Source organism: Castor canadensis, chromosome 11, assembly GCF_047511655.1.
Source record: "Castor canadensis chromosome 11, mCasCan1.hap1v2, whole genome shotgun sequence".
Classification (NCBI taxonomy): Eukaryota; Metazoa; Chordata; class Mammalia; order Rodentia; family Castoridae; genus Castor; species Castor canadensis.
The window spans coordinates 27,608,780-27,629,621 of NC_133396.1; the positions used below are offsets into that span (position 1 = coordinate 27,608,780).

Sequence of the window (20,842 nt, forward strand, 5' to 3'; positions counted from 1 at the left end):
ACCAAATGGCACATCAAATGGGTTGCTCTCAAAAGTACAAGGCCGTGGGTTTGATACCCAGCACCACAAATAAACAATCCCCCCAACAAAACAACTACAACAAAAAACCCTAAACAAATAAAAATACAGAGCAAGGATGATGGAAAAGTAAAGCCAAAGAGTAAATCATTTCCCCTTAAATGTTTGAAAATTCCACCTGGTATTAACTCAAAAGGAAACAGAGGTGGGGGAGATGGCTTCATTTTCTATACATAGCAAGGTGTTCATTGTATTTATGCTTGTTTAGAAAGGGTAAGTCTTTGCAATTTACTTATATAATTTATATTTTCTTCTGGACAGCATGCTTTGTTCATTTAAAACATTTATTCAATTTTATAAAACCGGGCTTCATGAATTTCCTAAAAATGTAGGACATAAAGCAGTAACTGACTAGTTGGGAAGAGGTAGAGTGCAGTGAATCACAATCGAATGACAGATAAATGGTGAAAGCCGTAGAAATAACAGATATAAAGAAAAGAAGGTTTCTGTACCGTTACCTGAAGTCTGGCCAAAATGCTTGCCTTCTTGGAGTTTGACGAGTAACTTCTCGAACACGAAACGCTGCAGAAACGTTTTGTTTTAGAGTAAAAAGCATCTCGCACGCCAACCATCCCACACATCTCACAGGTGGCTAATTAGTAAAATAAAAACACTGGTGTTACCACCATGCAATAAAATCAAATTTTATCTATCATTTTGATAATTTCTTCAACTATCTATTGGTTTTTATTTAAAAATCTGCCTTGACTGAGGCCAATAGGAGAAGGGGACCAGGAACTAGAGAAAAGGTTAGATCAAGAAGAATTAACCTAAAAGGTAACACACATGCACAGGAAATCAGTGAGAGTCAACTCCCTGTATAGCTATCCTTATCTCAACTAGCAAAAACCCTTGTTCCTTCCTATTACTGATTATACTTTCTCTTCAACAAAACTAGAGATAAGGGCAAAATAGTTTCTGCCTGGTATTAAGGGGGTTGGGGGGAAAGGAAGGGGGCGGTGGGTGGTAAGGGAGGGGGTGGGGGGAGAAATGACCCAAACATTGTATGCACATATGAATAAAAAAAAAAAGCAGCCAAAAAAAAAAAAATCTGCCTTGAAAAGTTCTCTTTCTTATACAAACGATAGAGAAGCAGTAACACAAATCGCAGCAAAAGCCTTTAAAATACTGCAAAGGTTGAAACCTACAAAGAGCTAATGCTTGGAAAATCTATAAGGACAATACAAAAAATTTTTAAAGTTATGTCCAGAGGACAGGAAGGATGGGATAGGCTCAAAGTTTGAGGTAGGAGCTCTATTATGAATCAGTGATGGCATAAAACAGTATGACTTTTATTTGTATATATTTTTGGTGGTACCAGGGCTTGAACTCAGGGCCTTGTGGCTTGCTAGGCAGGTGTTCTACCATTTGGGCCACACTCCATCATCCCGATGACTTTTGACACCTATTACATAGTAGACAACAATCTGAAAGGTAGAATTATGAGACATGGTAAAGAACTGAGTTAATGTTTCCATCCTAATAGTGAAACTGAAAAGACATTAAGCATAACTAGTACTTATAAATCTATGAAAATCATGAGAAATAAGAAAAAGTGCCAGAAGATTAGAGATGGGTGTCTAATGAGAGATAAAACCAAATGGTTTCTTATTAAAAATTCTAGAACAGACAGTTCATGACCACCTTGACACAAAGTTATGTTCCCTGGGCAGGACATGATGATTTATACCTATAATCCCTGCTACTTGGGCTGGGGACATTGCTCAAGGGGTAGAGCACCTACCTAGCAAACTCAAGGCCCCGAGCTTAAACCCCAGCATTACCATCCCCCATTCTCCCTCCCCTCCAAAAAAAAAGAGAAAAAAAAAGAACTGTAACCTCAAAGAATCCTGATCAAACTACAATTTTCTTGACTAGGATGCAAACTTCATCAGGACAGGAGCCTTATTTTGTGCTTTCACCTCTTTACTTTTGAATTTAGAACAGATGGTAGCATTTATAAAGCACCAATAAGCCTTTCCTTTGGTGATAAGGTCATCAAACTGGTATCATTACCAAACCACAGCAAGAATTAGCATATTTGATAAAATATGTGAACCATGACAGAAATTTCAGTGGAATACAAGACAACTAGGTAGGCTTTCTTCGTATGTGTGATAGTGGGGATTTAACTATGGCAAGCATTCTCCCACTTAGTTACATCTCTGATCTCCCTAGGTAGGTTTTAATTGGAAGGATAACCAAACCTAGTGGCCTTTTGGTGAAGAGAGGGTCTCGCTATATAGCTCAGGCTAAACTTGGAACTTGAGATCTTCCTGCCTTAGCCTCCTAAGTACTTGGATTACAGGTATGAGCCAACATACCTGGCTCTACTAGGTCTTGATAAATGATGTGCAAGGCTTTTTTTGTTTGTTTTTGATGTGGGGTCTTGCTATGTAGCTTAGGCTGGTCTTTAACTCATGATTTTCCTGCCTTACTTAGCCTCTCAAGTCCTGGGATTATAGTACTGCACCACCATGCCTAGATAAATGTAGTTTTTTGATATGGTCTGCAGGCCCTGCAGTACCAGGGCCTATGGTATTCAACTTTTTCATCAAAAGACTAGAATAGGACTAACACAGCAGGATTACCAAATCTATAAATTATATTAAAATTAGAAGATTAGATGACACAGCCTTTAACATCAGATGACAGAATTAACAATCAAAAAAATTTAACACTGAAAGTTAGTAAGAAAAAGGCCTCAAAGAGAGATTCAAAGACCTATACTTTTGGCTTTAAGAAATTAACTACAAAAGCACAAGACTGATTTAAATTGGTTTATGTGGTAAACATCTAAGAAAAATTAGTTATTTGAAATTCAGTATTATTAAAAAAAAAAAAAGCTAGAGCAATTTTAGTAGCTGGAATGGAAACTCAGTGTTCAGAAAAGACAGTAAGGGCTGAACTATTTGATGCCCTAATCACACAGGTGATCAGCCATTTGCGTGGCGAGTTTTCCAGCCTCTGGAACTGTTAAGTGATAAAATCAGGACAGTGCCAGGCAAATCGGGAGGCACTATTATCCCACTACTATGTAATAACCTGAACATTCCCTGAATTAAGTGACCAAGATACTAGTCAATTAAGTCATTTTGATACTTAGAGAAATGGCTGGAGTGCAACTGCGGCTATTTGATGTGTCACAGACACAGTAGAGTGAGTGTTCCGGTATGAAGAGGTGTCATTATAACAAAGATTATGATTGTATTGTATATCTTTATGTTTTTAAAAATTGCAACCTTCTTCATTAAAGTTAATTCTGAACATTTCTTTCCTCCCTCCCTACATCCCTTTCTTCTTCCTTTCTTATTTTTGCTGTGCTAGGGATGGACACTTGCATGCTAGGCACTTTATCACTGAGTTATAACCCCAACCCTTTGTGCAGGTTTAAAAGCAACATTAAAATCAAAAGACAAGGGCTGGCAGAGTGGTGGTAGAATGGTAAAGTGGTAGAATTCCTGTCTAACAAGCATAAGGACCTGAGTTCAAACCTCATTACCACCACAAAAAAAGACAAAAGTCAGAGCAGGAAAATTTTGGTTCAATGTAAAGAATATTCTTGTAATTAGATATACTAATAAAATGAAACTGCTTTCTAGGTCAGAGACTATCTTATCATTGGAAATGTTTAAAAGAAAACTTCTTATAAGGAATTGTCATAGAGAAAGCCCTACTGTGAACATCTGTAAGTGTATGATCCTTCATACTTTCAGTTATATATGGATTTATTATCTATTGAATTTATGCCCACCTTAAGTTTCTCTATAGCCTTTTGCTTTTTGTTTTGCTCTACTTGCATTCCACTAGAAGAAGGGAGGCAAAAATAAAGAGATCAAATACAAACTCAGTGATCTTATCTGAAACTGTGTCAGGTTCTTTTAAAGACTAGCTTAAAAATTTGAGGGCCAGGGACTGAGGGCATGGCTTAAGAGGCAGAGCACAAATGCAAGTGTTCAAACCCTATTATCGCAAAAAGAACAAATAAAGAAAGAAAACTTCTAGAGCCAAATCCAGCAGAGGCAGAGATGGGAGGATTGTGACCCAAGGCTGGCCCCGGGAAAATTATTCATAAAGTAACTTCAGCAAAAAAGTACTGGGGGTATGGCTCAAGTAGTAGAGTACGAGGTCCTGAGTTCAAACCCTAGTACTGCAAAAACAACAACTGAATGAAAATACACCCTGAAACAGTCATATAACAGGTAAAAGCTACAAATACTCACCCATGCCAGATTTACCATCTGGGTATGTGTAGACCTGTCCATTGTTTTTGATAATTGGGAGACTGGAAGGTAAAGGAGCAACTTCTTCTTCACTCTCTTCAGAGCTGGAGCTGCTACTTGTGTCCTCACTGCAGCTATCATAGCCGTCAAACATCCCGAACGAGTCTCTTCTTTTCCTTTTGGACTGTGAAGAATGTTCTGTCTTAGAAGTAGAAGAAACCAGTAACATAAGATACAAGACTCATGTATATTCCCTTTAAAAGACCTTAGCACAAATTCTGGTAGGAGCAACTTGACAAAAGAAAAATCTTGGTGCTGAGAAATAATTTTATCTTAGAATGAAAAGTTAAACATCTGTGGCAAAATGGAGTCCTCTAGTTTTACGAGGACTATGTTAGCCAATAATAATAATAATAATGGTGGAAAGAACACTGAAACTTAAGACAGGATTAAACAAGTTTTGCCTTAAACTAGTATGTCACTTTTCTATAAAAAAAAGATTAATTTTGTAAAAACTGTAGTGCAGGACTGGTGGAGTGGCTCAAGTGGTAAGAGCGCCTATCTAGCAAGTGTGAGGCTGAGTTCAAACCCTAGTACTGCCAAAAAAAAAAAAAAAAATCCTAATTAGCAATACATATAAATAGATGACTTCATAATTTGCCTTTTATCTTTAAAATTCTAAATTTCTATATTGGTTCAGAGCATCTGGAAGATATAGACTTTTAAAAAGGTCACTAAGGGTTCTAAAAAGATTAATGGAGAATTTTAAATTTTTAGTTATTAACTATTTCAAAAAATATAGGGTAACATTTCTATATGTTTAACCCTACTTTACTTTTTAAACATAAAGCAATAGCTCAAAAGAGCCTAGGTGGCACACACTTGCAATCACAGCACTAAGGAAACTGAGGCAGGAAGAGTCAAGTTCAAAGCCAGCCATAGCTACAGTGAGTTTGAGGCCAACCTGAACTACATAGTGAGATCTTGTCTCAAAAAAGCAAAAACAAACAAAAAAAAGCCCCAAAGCACAAATGTACTTTATCATCTTTAGGGAATGTTAGCACATATACTCCAAAAGGTGTTCCTTTATTCAAGCCACAAAACAAAATAAACAAACAAAAACTAAATACTGCTACTGCCAACTTTCCCCAAAATAAATTCTAAAACTTCAAGTTTGGTAAGAAGAAAGTCAAAGTAAGAAATAAGAGAAAAAAACCTGATAGTATCTGAAATAAAAAAAAAATAAATAAAAGCAAACCACCACAAAGCGTGCAGCAAGTTGTAACTATGGAGATGAACACTACCAATGAGAGACTCTTTAGGGTTTGGCACCTATCCTTATTCTTTTGCATCAGTTGATATTTTTTGTATCTTAAACTTCACACATCATTTCTTTACAGGCTAGCCTAACTTCTTTCTGGTACTCAATGGTCAGTAACAAAGCTGAATTCTGTTGCAATTTGCATTGAGATGAGAATCTGATTTTTATTTGTAGCAGAACTAACTATGAAAGCAACAAAATTGGTTTCTAGGTTTTTTTTTTTTTTTTAATCTTTTGAGACAAGATCTGGCTATGTTGCCCAGGCTGGCTTCAGACTTGCAATCCTCCTGCTTCAATTTCCAGAGTAGCAGGGATTACAGATGAGTACCAGTGTGTCCAATTCTAAAACTGGTGTCTCAGTGCATACATCATATTTCAAAAAAAATACTGATTTTTATGAGGTGCCTTTAAGAGGCTCAACAAACGTTCCAATAGTGTTGCCACAATTCCCAACCCTTTTTAGTATTCTTTTAGAAAGTTTGGTGCTGCCAAAAGATAACCAGAGCAAAATGGACTGGAGATGTGGCTCGAGTTGAAGAGTACCTGCTCTGCAGGTGTGAAGTCCTGTGTTCAAATTCCAGTCCTAACAAAAAAAACAAAAACAAAAGCCCAGAATTCCTTTAGGCCCACTTTTTTTTTTTTTTTTTTTTGGTGGTACTGGGGTTTGAACTCAGGGCTTTATGCATGCTAGGCAGGTGCTCTACCACTTGAACCAGTCCGCCAGCCCCAGACCCAATTTTAAAGACAAAAAGTGTATTGTTCGTGGTCAGTTTTGAATTATTCCCCATCTTTCCCCCAACAGTTTTCCCTAGCTTGATTATCCATCTTATTCAGCAGATTTGGATTGGAGTAACTTTGGAATGACAGCGCACTGAAAGGCCAGCATAGTCAGTGTCCAGTCCAAGTGGTGTAGATAAGGTCAGATGAGGATGTAAATGGCCAGACCATGAGGGTCTTTGCGGGCTAGCTTATATTTTTCCCTGAAGACATTATAAACTATTTAGCATAGTGCCTGCTCTATACACTTCACAAACACTGGCTAGACTCTTAATAAATTCATATAGCCCACTTCCATGTAGTGAAGACTTTATGTGCCCTTTTAAACCCATAGATTTCATATATGCTTGTCTATTATACTATATAGCCAGCTTGCTTATTAACTAATGCATGTTTATTGACCCTTAAATGTCAACCCAGAATATCTTATTCTAACTCTACTTTCAGAGAATAGAATTTTGAAATTTCAGGGGATCAAATGATTACAAACAGCTTAGTTTATTTAATTTTTTAAAAACTACCATGGTTGAATGTATGCATGAAATTTTCCTTACTTCAAGATCATTTGGAGCCTCTTACATGCTTATGAACATTATGGCTATTTAAGAGGTATATGGTATGCTTTTCCAATTTATCTTAAAGAACTAATGTTCTAGAGAAATGCTTTCTGCCCTTTCCCCTCACATACTCAGAAAAGATAATACATGAGCATAAGCCCCTGGAGGTACGCAGTCTGAGACCTTTGACTGTCCCAAGTATTGTAGGAATATCTTTTTTTTGGTGGTACTGGAGTTTGAACTAAGGGCCTTGTTGTCTACTGCTTAGGCCACACCTCCAGCCCTTTTTGCTTTGGCTATTTTTAAGATACGGTCACGCTTTTTACCCAGGCAGGTCTGGACCACAATTCCCATTATAGCTGGGATGATAGGCATGATCCACCATGACCAGTTTTTTTCCACTGAGATGGGAGTCTCACAAACATTTTTGCCCAGGCTGACCTGGAACTGTGATCTGTCCTACTGATCTCTGCCTCCCATGTAGCTTGGGATGACAGGTTCATGCCAATGCACCCAGCCAATGTTGATATGGTGAGATCTCAGCTTCCCAAGTAGCTAGGATTGTAGGTGTGGGCCACTGGTGACTGGCTTGGAAGGAGGATTTTGACATAATCTATATCACATTTTTTTTGGAAGGTATAGTCTACTTAGGGAGCACTATTCTCCAAATATCTGTTCTTACATTAGGATGGGACAGTAGTGAGCTATATATGTAATCGATAGATCCTATGTAAAACTTACCATCTATTTACTAAAGAACTTAGCTGGAAACTCTTGCACCACACTAAAACCCCTGAGGGAAGCTGCAACTTCAATGAAAAGTTAAAATACCCTGACTCCATGCAAAGGGACTTACGAAGGAGTCTTTTCTCCTTCGTAATTCTCCTTGGTGGAGAATTTTCTGGGATTTTGTAATCATAGGCCAGCCCTCATGAGTAAGTCTGAGGTTGTAATTTACCTTCCTGTCTTGCTCAGAAAATTCTGAGCAAGAAATTAAAGTGGTTGCTACTACTGTCCCTTGACATCAAACAAGGAATTCTAAATTGTGTCTGACCTTTCAGCATTCCCCTATCAAATATGACTACATAATCAAATACTGAACAACAAGCAATCTACCATAGGCAAGTATAAGCAGAAATAGATTAAGAATGTTAAATAATTTAGACACTGGAAATGCCAGAAAGGGAATATAAAAGTCACACATGAATTGCTTAAGAGGAAATAAAAATATTGAAAAATGCACAAAAGTATATAAAAAGATTAAGATTTAATATACCTAAAAATAGAGAAATGGTGAGTGTTAAGAAAACACTTGAAACACAGCAAAGAGAAACAGGAAATGGAAAATAAGAGGATAAAATATACAGATCTAATAAATGTACAATACTAATTTCCTTTTACTTAAAAAAATTTAATCTTAGGCCAGGGGGGTGGCACACGTCTGTAATCACAGATACTTGGGAGGTGGAGGTCGGAGTGCAGACTGCCTTCCAAGGCCAGCCCAGGCAAAAGTGAGAGATTCTATCTGAAAAACAAAGTAAAAGCAAAAGGACTGGGGTTGGGGGTAAGGCTCGAATGGTAGAATGCTTGTGTAGAAAGCCTGGGGTTCTGAGTTCAATCCCCCAGTATTGCTAATTTTTTAAATGTATTTTTAAAACTGATGCATAAACATAAAAACTGTATGTATTACTGGGGTACCAAGCAATGTTTCAATACATGTGCACATTATGTAATCAGATTAAGCATATCTATCTCCTCAAACATTGATCACTTCTTTATGGTGTGAGCATTCAAAATATTTTAGCCTTTTGAAATACACAGTACATTCACCAAAGTCACCTCACTGAGCAACAGTATGCTGGAACTTCTTTTCTTATCTAACTGTAACTTAGAAACCACTTATCAAACTTTCTCCATCCATTTGAGAATAAGAATTTTTTTTGGTGGTACTGGAGTTTGAACTCAGGGCCTTACACTTGCTAGGCAGGCACACCTGAGCAATACTTCCAGACTGAAAATAAGAATTGTTTTTTTTTTTTTTTTTTTTTTTTGGGCAGTATTAGGGTTTGAACTCAGAGCCTACACCTTGAGTCACTCCACCAGCCCTTTTTTGTGATGGATTTTTACGAGATAGGGTCTCACGAACTATTTGCCTGGAGCTGGCTTCAAACCATGATCCTCCTGATCTCTGCCTCCTGAGTAGTTAGGATTACAGGCATGAGTCACTGGTAAATGGTTGAAAATAATAATCTTAAAAGACAGACTATGGAGAACAGAGAAAGATGATATTGAATGAGATACTGGGTGAGCATTTTAAAGAAAAGAGAACATGAATTCAGGGATTAAGCAGAACAAAAAGATTCCTACAACTTTTACAGAGTCCCAGTCAAACTACAGAACAGAGAATTAAAATGTAACCAATCACAACAGCAGAGCTTGGTAGTCAACAAGCCCACCTCAGGCACATGCAAGTCTAATCAACTGCTTTCTATCTAATCATCAAAAATGACTAGACAGGTAAGGATCTCTGATTTGACAAAGACTCTTAAGAATGTGAAAAACCAAAACAAAACTTCAGGAAACAAGAACCTATGGGAAACAGAAGTAATACACAGAGCATAAGAAAAAAATTTAAGAAGTATAATTCTTCAGAGACACTTACACTCTGAAGTATAACTGAAGCATAATTTTATACTCTGAAGTATAATTGAAGCATAATTATACTTCAGAGTGTAATTCTTCAGATACCATCAGAGAACAAGATCTTGGAAGGTAAAAACAGAAGAGGAAAAACAACAAATTTAACAAATGAAAGATAAAAATCAAGAAAGTAAAAGTATACTTGCATGTGCATAACATGAGACAAGAAGCTAGACAACAAGGAAAAAAATGAGCGTTCAACTCACAAGATCCAAAAATCCAATTATGTGATTTATTCTTTTTTTTTTTCTTTTTGGAAGTACTGGGGTTTGAACTCAGGGCCTTGTGTTTGCAAGGAAGGTGTTCTATCACTTGGGCCATAACCCCAGCCCTCCAAAAATCCAATTAATAGAGACAGTACTGGAGCAAGAGGGAGAGGGAAAAAGAGAGGGAGAGGGAAAGCGAAGATGAGAGAGACAGAGAGGGAGAAAGAGAAAGAGAGAAGAGAGAAGACAGAGAAAACAGATGGGAAAAAGTTATGTAAAAGGAAAAACCAAAACCAAAAACCAACAAACAAGGGTCTAACAAGGTTCTATTCTCCAGGAGACCCATGTAAGCCCAGACTAACAATTTAAAAAAATTATATATATCTATGCATATAGTTTATATATTTACTTATATAAACCAGGTGTATCATTTTAACAGTTTCAGAACTGTTAGTAAAGATAAAAGAAACTTTAGCACTATGCCACATAAAAAGAAGGCAACTGGAATATTAAGTGGTCTTCTCAACTGCAAGACTGCTAAAAGTAATGTCTTCCAATTTCTAAAGGTTAAAAAAATTTAAGAAACCATTTTTAGTATTTCTAAAGGAAAAAATAATTCTTATCAGAAAATTCATAAGGTGAAAAAAATCAGTAAGATTTTTCCAAAATATGAAGTGCAAAATCTACTGCTTATCAGAAAATCTACATGAAAATTGATGAGATTTTCTGGGTAAAACAAGAAAAGTTAGTTGATGGCTCAAGTGATACAACACTTGCTTTGAAACCATGAAGCCCTGAGTTCGAACCTCAGTCTTGCTAAAACAAAACAAAAGAGTTAGTTGAGATTAAGAAAACTGACTGTTATCAGTTACTCTTCCCCTTGCTATGACAAAATAAATCTTAAAAGAGGAAGATTTACTTTGGCTCATAGTTCTGGAGGTTTCAGTTCATGGTTGCTTGGTCCCATGTAGCTGGGCAACTTAGCAAGACCTTGTCTCAAACAAAAAGAAAGGCTGGGGATGTAGAACACATGCCTAGGCCCTGGGTTTAATTCCAAGCACTCAGTACTACAAAAAGAAACAAACGAAAAAAGAGGCAAAAGATTTAATGGATAATTCAAAGAAGATAAACAGATGGCAAAAGACACGAAAAATAGCTTAACACTTTTTGGTCAGTGGGAAAATACAAATTAAAGCCATGAGATAATGTTTCATAACCAAATTCTATGGTCCCTGTGACAAATGGAACTATCATACACTGCAGGTAAGAATATAAAATGGTATAAGCACCTTGGAAAACAGTTTCTTAAATATATTCCATCTACCACTCATTCAACTCCTAGGTATGTACTAGGTATTTAGCTAAGAGAGATGTAGCATATGCACATACAAAAACATACACAAATAGTCTAGTAGCCCCAAATGGAAACAACCACCAATCAACAAGCAAATCAATCAGCAGATTGTGCTCCATCCATACAATAATTCCAGTTTGCTACTCAGTAACAAAAGGTATGGATATAGCAAATCAAAACGATGCTGAGATTCCATCTCAACCTAGTCAGAATGGCAAACATAAAAAAAACCTCAAAAAACAAAAAACAAAAAGACCCCAACAACAACAACAACAAAGAACAAATGCTGGTGAGGCTAGGGGACAGGGAGGGAGGAATACTTAAAAGCTGTTGGTTGAAATGGAAATTAGTCTAGCCACCATGAAAATCAGTATGGGGCTTCCTCAAAAAAAAAAAAAAAAAACAAACTAAAAATAGAACTACTTTATAATCTGTTGGTTGAAATGTCAATTAGTCTAACTACCATGGAAATCAGTATGGGGCTTCCTCAAAAAACCTAGAAACAGAACTACTTTATAATCCTGCTGCACTACTCTGGGCATGTATCTGAAGGAATGTAAGCCAGCATACAAATAGTGACACATGCACACCTATGTTTATAGCAGCAGTATTTATAACAGCCAAGCTATGGGATCAGCCTAGGTGCCATAAACTGATGAATGGATAAAAAAAATGTGGCACATATACACAATGGAGTAGTATTTACCCAAGCATAAAGAAGAATGAAATTATGTTGTCTGCAGAAAAATGGATGGAACTAAAGGCCAGATTCAGAAAGACAAATATTACATGCTCTCTCTCTTATGTGGAATCTACACTTTAAAAATAAAAAGAATGATAAGGAGTGTAAAATGGAGACTGGAAAAAGTGGGAGGGGAGGAGTACAAAACGAGAGGAGAGGGGGATATGACTTAAGTACTTTATATGCATGTATGAAAGTAGAATAATGAAACCCTTTAAAAATTACTTAATGAGGGTGGGGAATGAGAATAAAAAGGAATGGATAAACCTCACAATAATTATGCTGAGTGAAAGCCAGAGAGAGAGTAGATACTGCATGATTCCTTTCCTATTAAATTCTAGAGAATGCAAAGCAGTATTTAGTGACAGAGGCAGACCAGCAGTTACTGGGGGAGAAAGTGATGACCAGAGGTGGGAAGAGTTGTAACAAGGAGTAGGAAAATTCTGGTGGTGATGGTTGATGAGTGTCTACCTGTATCAAAACTTACCCAACTGGGCTGAGGACTGAGTGGTAGAGTGCTTGCATAGCACGCATGAGGCTCTGAGTGAGATCCCCAGCAAAATTGAAAACATGAAACAAAAAACCTTTCCAAATTGTATACATATGTGTAGATTAAGTCAGTTTTGTTTTAAAAAATCTACATTGGTCAAATTATGAACCAATTATAATGAATAAAAGGTATTTTCAGTCATACCGAGTCTCAAAAAAACTTAGCTCCCATGTTCATGTTTTCTTAGGAAATTACTAGATATGCTTCAGTATACATCAAAGTAACCAAGATAGATGATGATGGCTGACTTAGGAACTAAATGATCCAAAATAGGACAGAGTAAGGGAAATTTCTTTCTTTGTTAGTGGTACTGGGTTTGAACTCAGGGCCTCATGCTTGCTAGGCAGGCGCTCTAACACTTGAGCCACACTCCCAGCTCCAGTAAGGGAACTTTCTAAGGCAATGATAAAGGAATGGCCCAAGATTATAGCTGTATGGCAAGCAAAGCCAATTATGTTAGGAGATGGCTCTGGAAAAATATGAAATCTTTGATAGCTTGCTGTAGTTTCTAATCTGGAAGAACTCTTTCTTTCTTAATATTTGACGTTTTAAAAATGCAGTCCAGAAGAAGGAAGCGAGCAAGTTGTGTAGAAAATCCTGAAGATTAAATTGTAAGAAAAGAAAATAGAAGCCATGTTTCAAAGACTGTATTACAGGTGCTTCACTACTTGACATGACTCTGTAGTAGCCAGCAGTTTGGTTCCGGAAAGATCTCTGAATCATGTGCAGTTACTTGGGAGAGGGGTCAGGACCCTGTCATGAGACAGGTGGAAGGGAAAAAAAATCCAGTGACAGTTATTTTCTCTAGCAACAAATGAGACGGGCGATCAGGGGACAGTGAAGTATACCAAATGGGTTATGTTAGTCAAAAGACAACATGGCACAGAATATCAGTGTTTCGGCCAGGCCGTAAAGATGTGGCATATCAGTATGTGAAAAAGGGGTCTTGAATTTAGGCGGAAGGGAAAGTAGACTATGGTGAATACATGAGAAAAATAATTTAAGGCGACAAGAAACATTATCATTATAATGTTATAATGATAATATTATATTTGAGTGACCAGACAAAAGAAAAGGCTTAAGAAGGGATGAGTCTTCTTTGACCATTGTTTGGTGCTGCCTCATTTCTAAATCATGTAGTCTTTATAATTTCTAAGGACAATAATTTAAAAATGTAGTCCAATACCCTAAAAAAGACTATTTTCTGTAACTTATATATTTACAGAAAAACTTAAAATACAGTTGAGTTCCAAAACCCCAGTTTCTATTAACACATTAGTACTATACATTTGTTACCACGAACCAGCATCAACACATTGTCATTGTCTACATTTCATTCAGATTTTCATTTTTATTTAAATGTTCTTTTTCTGTTCCAAGATGTCTCACTGTATAGTTATCATAAGTCTTCATTTATAAGTTGTCACAAAGGTCCTATTGCTCTGACAATTTCTCAGGCTTTCTTGTTTTATGATGACCTTGACAGTTTAAGAAGTAATGCCCCTCTATTGAGATTTGTCTGGTTGTTTCCTCAGTATTAAGCTAGGGTTGTATTTGGGAGGATGGTCAGGGACATTAGTTACATGCTATTTGTACAACACATCAAGAACATGATCAATATGAAATAACTGTTGATGTTGACACCTTGACCTGCTTTAGGTAGTCTCTGCCTCATTTTTCCATTGTAAAGTGACTCTTAACCCCTTCCCATACTGTATTCTTTAGAAGGAGTTAACTAAGTTCAGCCCACACTTAAAGGAGTAAGAGTTATACTCCCCCTGCCTTGAGGGTAGAACGCCTACAATTCTGAATTCTGCAGATTTCCACTTCTTCCAAAAATAAAATTTCTTCCCACTTTATTTGGCAATACTGAGGTTTGAACTCAGGGCTTCACTGAGCCACACCTCCAGTCCTCCAAAAATAACAATTTCTTAGTTTTGTGTTTACTTGAGGTTTTCTCGTTAGCCCCAGGCTGTTTGTCTGAATTGTGTACTTAAGTGATGCTCTGACAGTATCAAATTCAGAGGCATGCATGATTGCCATCTGTAATGTTAATTTAGATGACCTGGTCTAGCCATGTTTCTTCTTCCTCCACTGTACATTTACTATTTTCCTCCTACTAAATAAGTTGTCAATGGGGGAACACTTAAAACATGCAAATATTCTAATCATCAAAATTTCACTGCATGTCTGGAGGCTTAGCTCACCTGGTAGAGTGTTTTCCCAGCAAGGGCAAAGCCCCAGTGCCAGAAGAAACAGTTATTTGGATTCTTCTACTCCTTCAATGTGGTTATGTTACTGGTATTGTAAAGTAAGTAGGTCTTGGCTTGCTTTTGGTTTTTAGTCTCCTCTATCATTCCTACTGAATTTCATTTTTTTGGGGGATCTATCAGCAAGATCATGCTTTCACAGCCGGGTGTAGTGGCTCACACCTGTAAGCCTAGCACTCAGGGGGCTAAAGCAGGAGAACTGTGAGAGTTTGAGGCCAGTCTGGGTTCTATAGTGAGATCTTGTCTCAAAACAAACAATAAAACCAACTAAACAAAAAGTACTATACACTGAGAAAAAATGCAATGTCCTTCTCTGTCTCACTACCTATCCTTGTAGTCAGCAACTTTCTGGGCCTCATCTTTCATGTGTATACACTTTGAAAAGGAAAATAGGTAGTATGTTTATTTTCCTTTCTTACACAAAAAGGTCACATACTATATTCCTGTCCTTTTAGAATGGAAATGACTTCATTTCAGTGTAAACACACCTAGTTTTCAATGTTTTGCCAACTGATACAATAACCTTATCCAAGTATTTTTACATTTTATGAGGTATACCTCCACAATATGTTCTCAGAAGTAGGACTGCTAGATAGAAGGTATTTGTGTATGTAGCTTTGTTACATATTTTCTGATTCTCCTCCAAAGAAATTTTACCACATGCATTTGCATCAGCAATATGAAATGCTTGTTTCCCCAAGTATAATGAAGTATATTCCCAAGTGTTAAGAATAAAAACTACTACCTGCCAGGTGCCTGTGGCTCATACCTGTAATCCTAGCTACTCAGGAAGCAGAGATCAGGAGAATCGAGGTTTCAAAGCAAGCCTGGGCGAACAATTTGAGAAACCCTACCTCGAAAAAACCCATCACACACAAAAAAAGAGCTGGTGGAGTGGCTCAAGGTGTAGGCTCTGAGTTCAAACCCCAGTACACAAAAAAACAAAAACAAGAAAACATTATCTCATAATCACAGAATAGTTATGCAATTAACTATTCAGGAAATTTAACATTAATACAGCACTTTTTAGGTGGATGTGGTGGCACATGTCTGTAGTCCTAGTGGGAATCTGAGGCAGGAGTATTGTTAAGTTTGGAGCCAGCTTGAGTTACACAGTGAGACTGTCGCAAAGCAAACAAACATACATGGTACTTTTTGCTAACTTACCATCCATATTCCGACTGCCCCAATAATGATTTTATAGCATTTCTTCCTCCCAGTCCAGGAGGACATTTTTCACTTTAGTTTCCTTTAATTTGGAAGTTTGTTTTGTTTTGTTTTTGAAGACTATAAGCCTCTCCTCCATAGGGGGTTTTCATCTGGGAGTCATTTGACACTCAGGATATACATTCCCCTAATACTGCATAAGGGATGTTGTGCTCACAGAATACTGTATCCAAAGGCACAGCTCAACCTGTCCCTCATTGGTGGTATTAGTTCGGATCATGTCCTTTTTTTTTTTTTTTTTTAAACTATATTCATCCTTCCAAGTAATACGTAATCTTGGGGAAAACATGACAATATTCTTATTGAAATCACACCCTTACTACTCAATTAGCAGGAAATAACAACTATTGCCAAACCAAACATTAACATGATGGCTGCAAAAATGACTTCCAAACTCCAGAGATTTACCTGTCATCAGTAATGCTACTATCACTCCCTTTATCTACTTACCTACTCGTTATTAGTGTGAATTAACTCCTACTTTTCCCACAGTGGTTTGTAACTCATCACTGTCCTTACTTCAGTGCTCAGACTATCTTCAGATTTAGCCACTAGGACAGCCCTGAACTGGTTCCTGTGTCCTCTGGCCATGCTCCCATCAATTTTTGAGTAACTCTTGTACTTTCTGGCATATTGACATATTCCAGGTTCATTTTATACCTACAGTTCTCTAGACCTCGAATTAATTCTCCAAGGAACTCAGTTCTTTCTGTGGTGGGGAGTTGGTATTAAAAACTGAAGATATCTCAGTGCTCAATGTAGTATACCTTTTACACTGAGCCTTTATTGTTATCTTTGTTTATTCTCACCTTTTGACCTGTTTCTTTAGGGTTCTTAAGTCATAAAATTTTTTTCACAGTTCTCTATATTTAGAACTTTACCCTTTATCAGTATATACAGCAAAATTTGATTTTGCTCAGGGAGTGTTTTTTTGTCATGCAACTAATTTTTTTTTATGTAGTAAAATTTATCAGTGTTTCCTTTGTCTTTTTGGTACTGGGGATCAAACTCAGGGCTTTGCATATGCTGAGCACATCTCTACCATTGAACTATACAAAGACCACCTATATTTCCTTTCATTGTACCCTGATTATGAGTCAGGCTAGCAAATTTTCCCTAAATCATGGCACAGAAAAATTCACCCATATTTTCTTGTGGTATTTATAGTCTGGTTTTATATTTAGATCTCTGACCCATTTGAAGTTTAATCCTATGTATGTGCAGAAGAATGGATCTAACTTTTTTTTTAAATGGCTATTTAGTTGCTGCAATACCCTTTATTAAAATGTCCATCTTCATCTTTCATTTGAAATGCCACTCTAAGTACTAGTTTTCCTTATACGGTTGTGCCCATTTCTGGATTTTATCCTACAGTCATGTGTCACTTAGTGACAAGGACGTGTTCTGAGAAACATGTCCTTTTTGTTGTTGGGCAAACATTGAGTGAACTTACACAAACACAGATGGTATAGCTTATTACACACCTCGCTATATTGTATAACCTCTTGCTGTGCCAGAGCACTGTCATATAATTTTTCACCATCAGCTTACGTAGAGTTTCCGTAAGTTCAGCTGCCTTCATGTTAGCATTCACTCATTGCTCACTTTCACATTACGGAAAGAATAATGATCTTTTACTCATTAAAACCACTCAGAGCTAGCAGTAAATTCAACACTGTGGTCAGATGTAGCTTTTGTGTTTAACATCGCAAACTTTTTGCTTTGGCTGTGACTGTCATAGTGCTTAATGACACACTTTGTGTCAGATCTTCAAAACAGGTCATTGTAAGATTTCCATGTCTGATGGAGAGTCTTCTTGAATTTTAGTCTCATTGCCTTCAATAAAGAAGATTCTTTAACATCTTTGTTCTTGTTCTTCAACCTCGTGGCTACGGTGTAATGGAACATGAGGAGTGAGCAATAACCATCACTGATTTTGCACCTTAAGTAGTCCTTTCTTTTCAGGTCTATCCCTTGATGTGGTTTCTTACTGGCAATATTAGCAGTGGATTCTGTGTGCTTACAGGCGATGATGAACAGAACACAAGACTAATCAAGTACAGGAGAAAATTCATCTGATCAACAAAGAAGTAAATCAGAGATATTGGAGGCTGCTGCTGTATAACATGACCTCATGTCTTACCATAAATTTTTAAGGGTAGTCTCTAAAAGTGTGAAGTGTAAGGGATGGGGGTGTATATCAGTGGTAAAGTACTTGCCTAGTATGCCCTGGGTTCAGCGTAATAAAAAAACAACTACTAACACCCTTCCCTCCCCCTCCAAAAGAGAGAAAAGTAAACACGTAAACTAGCAACACCGCTGTTTATTAACAAGTACCGCATGATGCACGGTACATAACTGTGCGTGCTGTACTTTTACAGGACTAGCAGCACAGTGGGTTTATGCCAACATTAGCGTAAACATGCAATATGTGGTGCTACCACAGTATCACGAGACAAGAGAAAATTTTAAGCACCATTATAATCTTAAGGGGCCACTGCTGTGTATGTAAATCCACTGTTGATTAATATGCTATATGGGACGCATGACTACTTCATTGGTTTGTTATGTGTCAACACCTTGCTTTTATTAATTGCTGAGGTTCTCAAGGGTATTTTGCTATCTGGTAGGACTATGTCCATCTCAAGGATCTTTTTCTTTTCCTTTTATTTTTGAGACAAGGTCTCACTCTACGCAGCCTAGGTTAGCTTTGAATTTGTAATCCTCTGGCCTCACCTTCCCAAGTGCTGGGATTATAGACATGTGTTATCATGCTCACCAAGATAATTTTTCCAAATGAACTTTCAATTTTTCCAAATGAACTTTCAGTATTAATTAGTTCAGCTCTACATTTCCAAAAATTAGTGGTATTTTCATTAAATCTATTAACTTAGAAGTGAGAACTTGATGCTGAGATGGCTTAATCAAAAACAATGGATGCCTTTCTGTTTTAAGTTTACCTTGTATCTTCTAATAATGTTTTAGTTTGCTTCACAAAGGTTTTTAAAACAATTCTTATTAAATGCAAATCCTTAGGAATTATGCATGTTATTGTTGCTACTGTCTTTATTGGATGTTTTTACAATAGATGGAAATTTATATCCTAGCTTGCTCAATATTTTTGAGATAGTTTTACCATTGATTTTTCTAGGGCATTTTGGATAATCTTGTCACCAACAAAGCAACTTTTATTTTTCCTTTTCCTGCTATTATTCCCGTTTCCTTTTCTCTATGTATGGGCTTACACTTCCAGGGTGCTAAATAGTGTAGAAAATGGACACCCTTTCTTTGTTCTTTATTATGCTTCTTGTTAAGAATGCTGGCTTTGGCCAGGTGTGGTGTAATCCCAGTAATGCAGGAGGTGGGGATGGGAACATGTGGTCATACCTGGCAAAAAAAAAAAAAAGCGAGTCCCTATCTGAAAACACTCAAGCTGGGCATGGTGGTTCTAATGCTATCGAGGCAGGAGGCAGAAGTAGGAGGATAGTGGTCCAAGGTTGGCCCTGAACAAAAGTGAGACCGACCCTACCTGAAAAAAAAAAAAGAAAGCAAAAACGGGCTGGAAGTATAGCTCAAATCGTTCCTGAATTCAAACTCCAGTATCACTGAAGAAAAAAACAAAAAATAAAAATATTTAAAAATGCTGGCTCTAAGATTAAGGTACCTATTTATGATAATAAAATCACATACCTACCTATACCTGTTTTCTCAAAAAAGTTTTTTCTTTTTTATTAGAATAAGTATTAAATTCTGCCAACAGATCTTTTGCAGGGCTTCTCTTCAGGCTTATTAATACAGTGAATATGTATTTCCTAAATACTGAGTCATCCATGTATTCCTAATACAAACCTTACTTTATTAAGATGTATTTCCTTAACATGGTGCAAGAAATTGCATGATATTTAAGGTTTTGGAATAATATTCTTAAGCATTATTTACCTGCACTTTTCATTTCTCTGAGCTATCTTTATCAGGTTTAGAAATCAGCATTATTCTTGCTTCATAAAAATAATTTTTCCCCCATTTCTTGAGACAGGTTAGCCTTGAACTTATGATCCTCTTGTTTCTACCTCTATAGTTCTGGGATCACAAGTGTTAAGCCACCATGCTAAGCTTTTTCTTCATTTTCTGTATTTATCATTGGGAATATCTGGTTTCCCAGGCAGAACTGCCCTTGGCCTGGATACTGTTTTTTCTCCTTTCACATTTTGGTTTAAATTAGCTAGTAGGTAATTTAACCAAATTACCTATTTTCTCCCAACAGTTTAGGACTGATTCATCAATTAGATGTATAGTTTTTCTGTTAATTCATTAAAGAAATTTAATTTCTACTTTTATCTTTATTATTTCCTATTTTGTGTTTTCTTTTGGCATATTCTTTCCTTTTTCATTTCTAAGAATTTGTTTTCATTGCTATCAGTGTTTAATGCTTTGTGTTTACTTTCAGTGTTTTAAATGTACTCCAGACTACCATGTGTGTAGCATTTTCATTGGTTTTCAGAAACTACAGTTTGTTTGGATTTTCCTTTTACCTAACAGTGAGGTTTTTAAAAATTGAGGCATACTTATAAATGTGTATTAAGATACAAGACTTTTCTGTCACTCTAGAACTCTCCATTATGTACTTTCTCAGTCAATTCCTCCCAGAGTTCTACAACCTTGTGTACATAAAAGCTGAGGATCCCTTACCTAAATGTTGTGGCATGGAAATCTTTCAATTCTTTTGGATATATTCCCAAAAGTGAGATTGCTAGATCTTATGATATAAGTTGAGTACCTGTTATGTGAAATGCTTACTGTTGTGTTTCAGACTTTGAAATATTTATATACACACATA

General features: G+C 36.8%; 1 protein-coding gene across 13 annotated transcripts in view; it reads right to left on the reverse strand.

Annotated features, from left to right (window-relative positions):
- Positions 1 to 20,842, reverse strand: part of Mbtd1 (mbt domain containing 1) — a 64,792-nt gene that overhangs the window by 35,443 nt on the left and 8,507 nt on the right. For 7 of the 13 annotated variants that reach the window (XR_012438635.1, XM_074046070.1, XM_074046071.1 and 4 more), the window contains 2 exons: positions 4,302 to 4,503; positions 531 to 670 (listed from right to left, as the gene is read on the reverse strand). Coding sequence is in view for 12 of the 13 variants with exons in the window: in XM_074046065.1 (XP_073902166.1) it covers positions 531 to 670; positions 4,302 to 4,503 (342 nt within the window). In the remaining variant the exon portion in view is untranslated. The remainder of the gene's footprint in view (positions 1 to 530; positions 671 to 4,301; positions 4,504 to 20,842) is intronic. The other 6 variants (XM_074046074.1, XM_074046073.1, XM_074046067.1 and 3 more) reach the window with 2 other exon arrangements.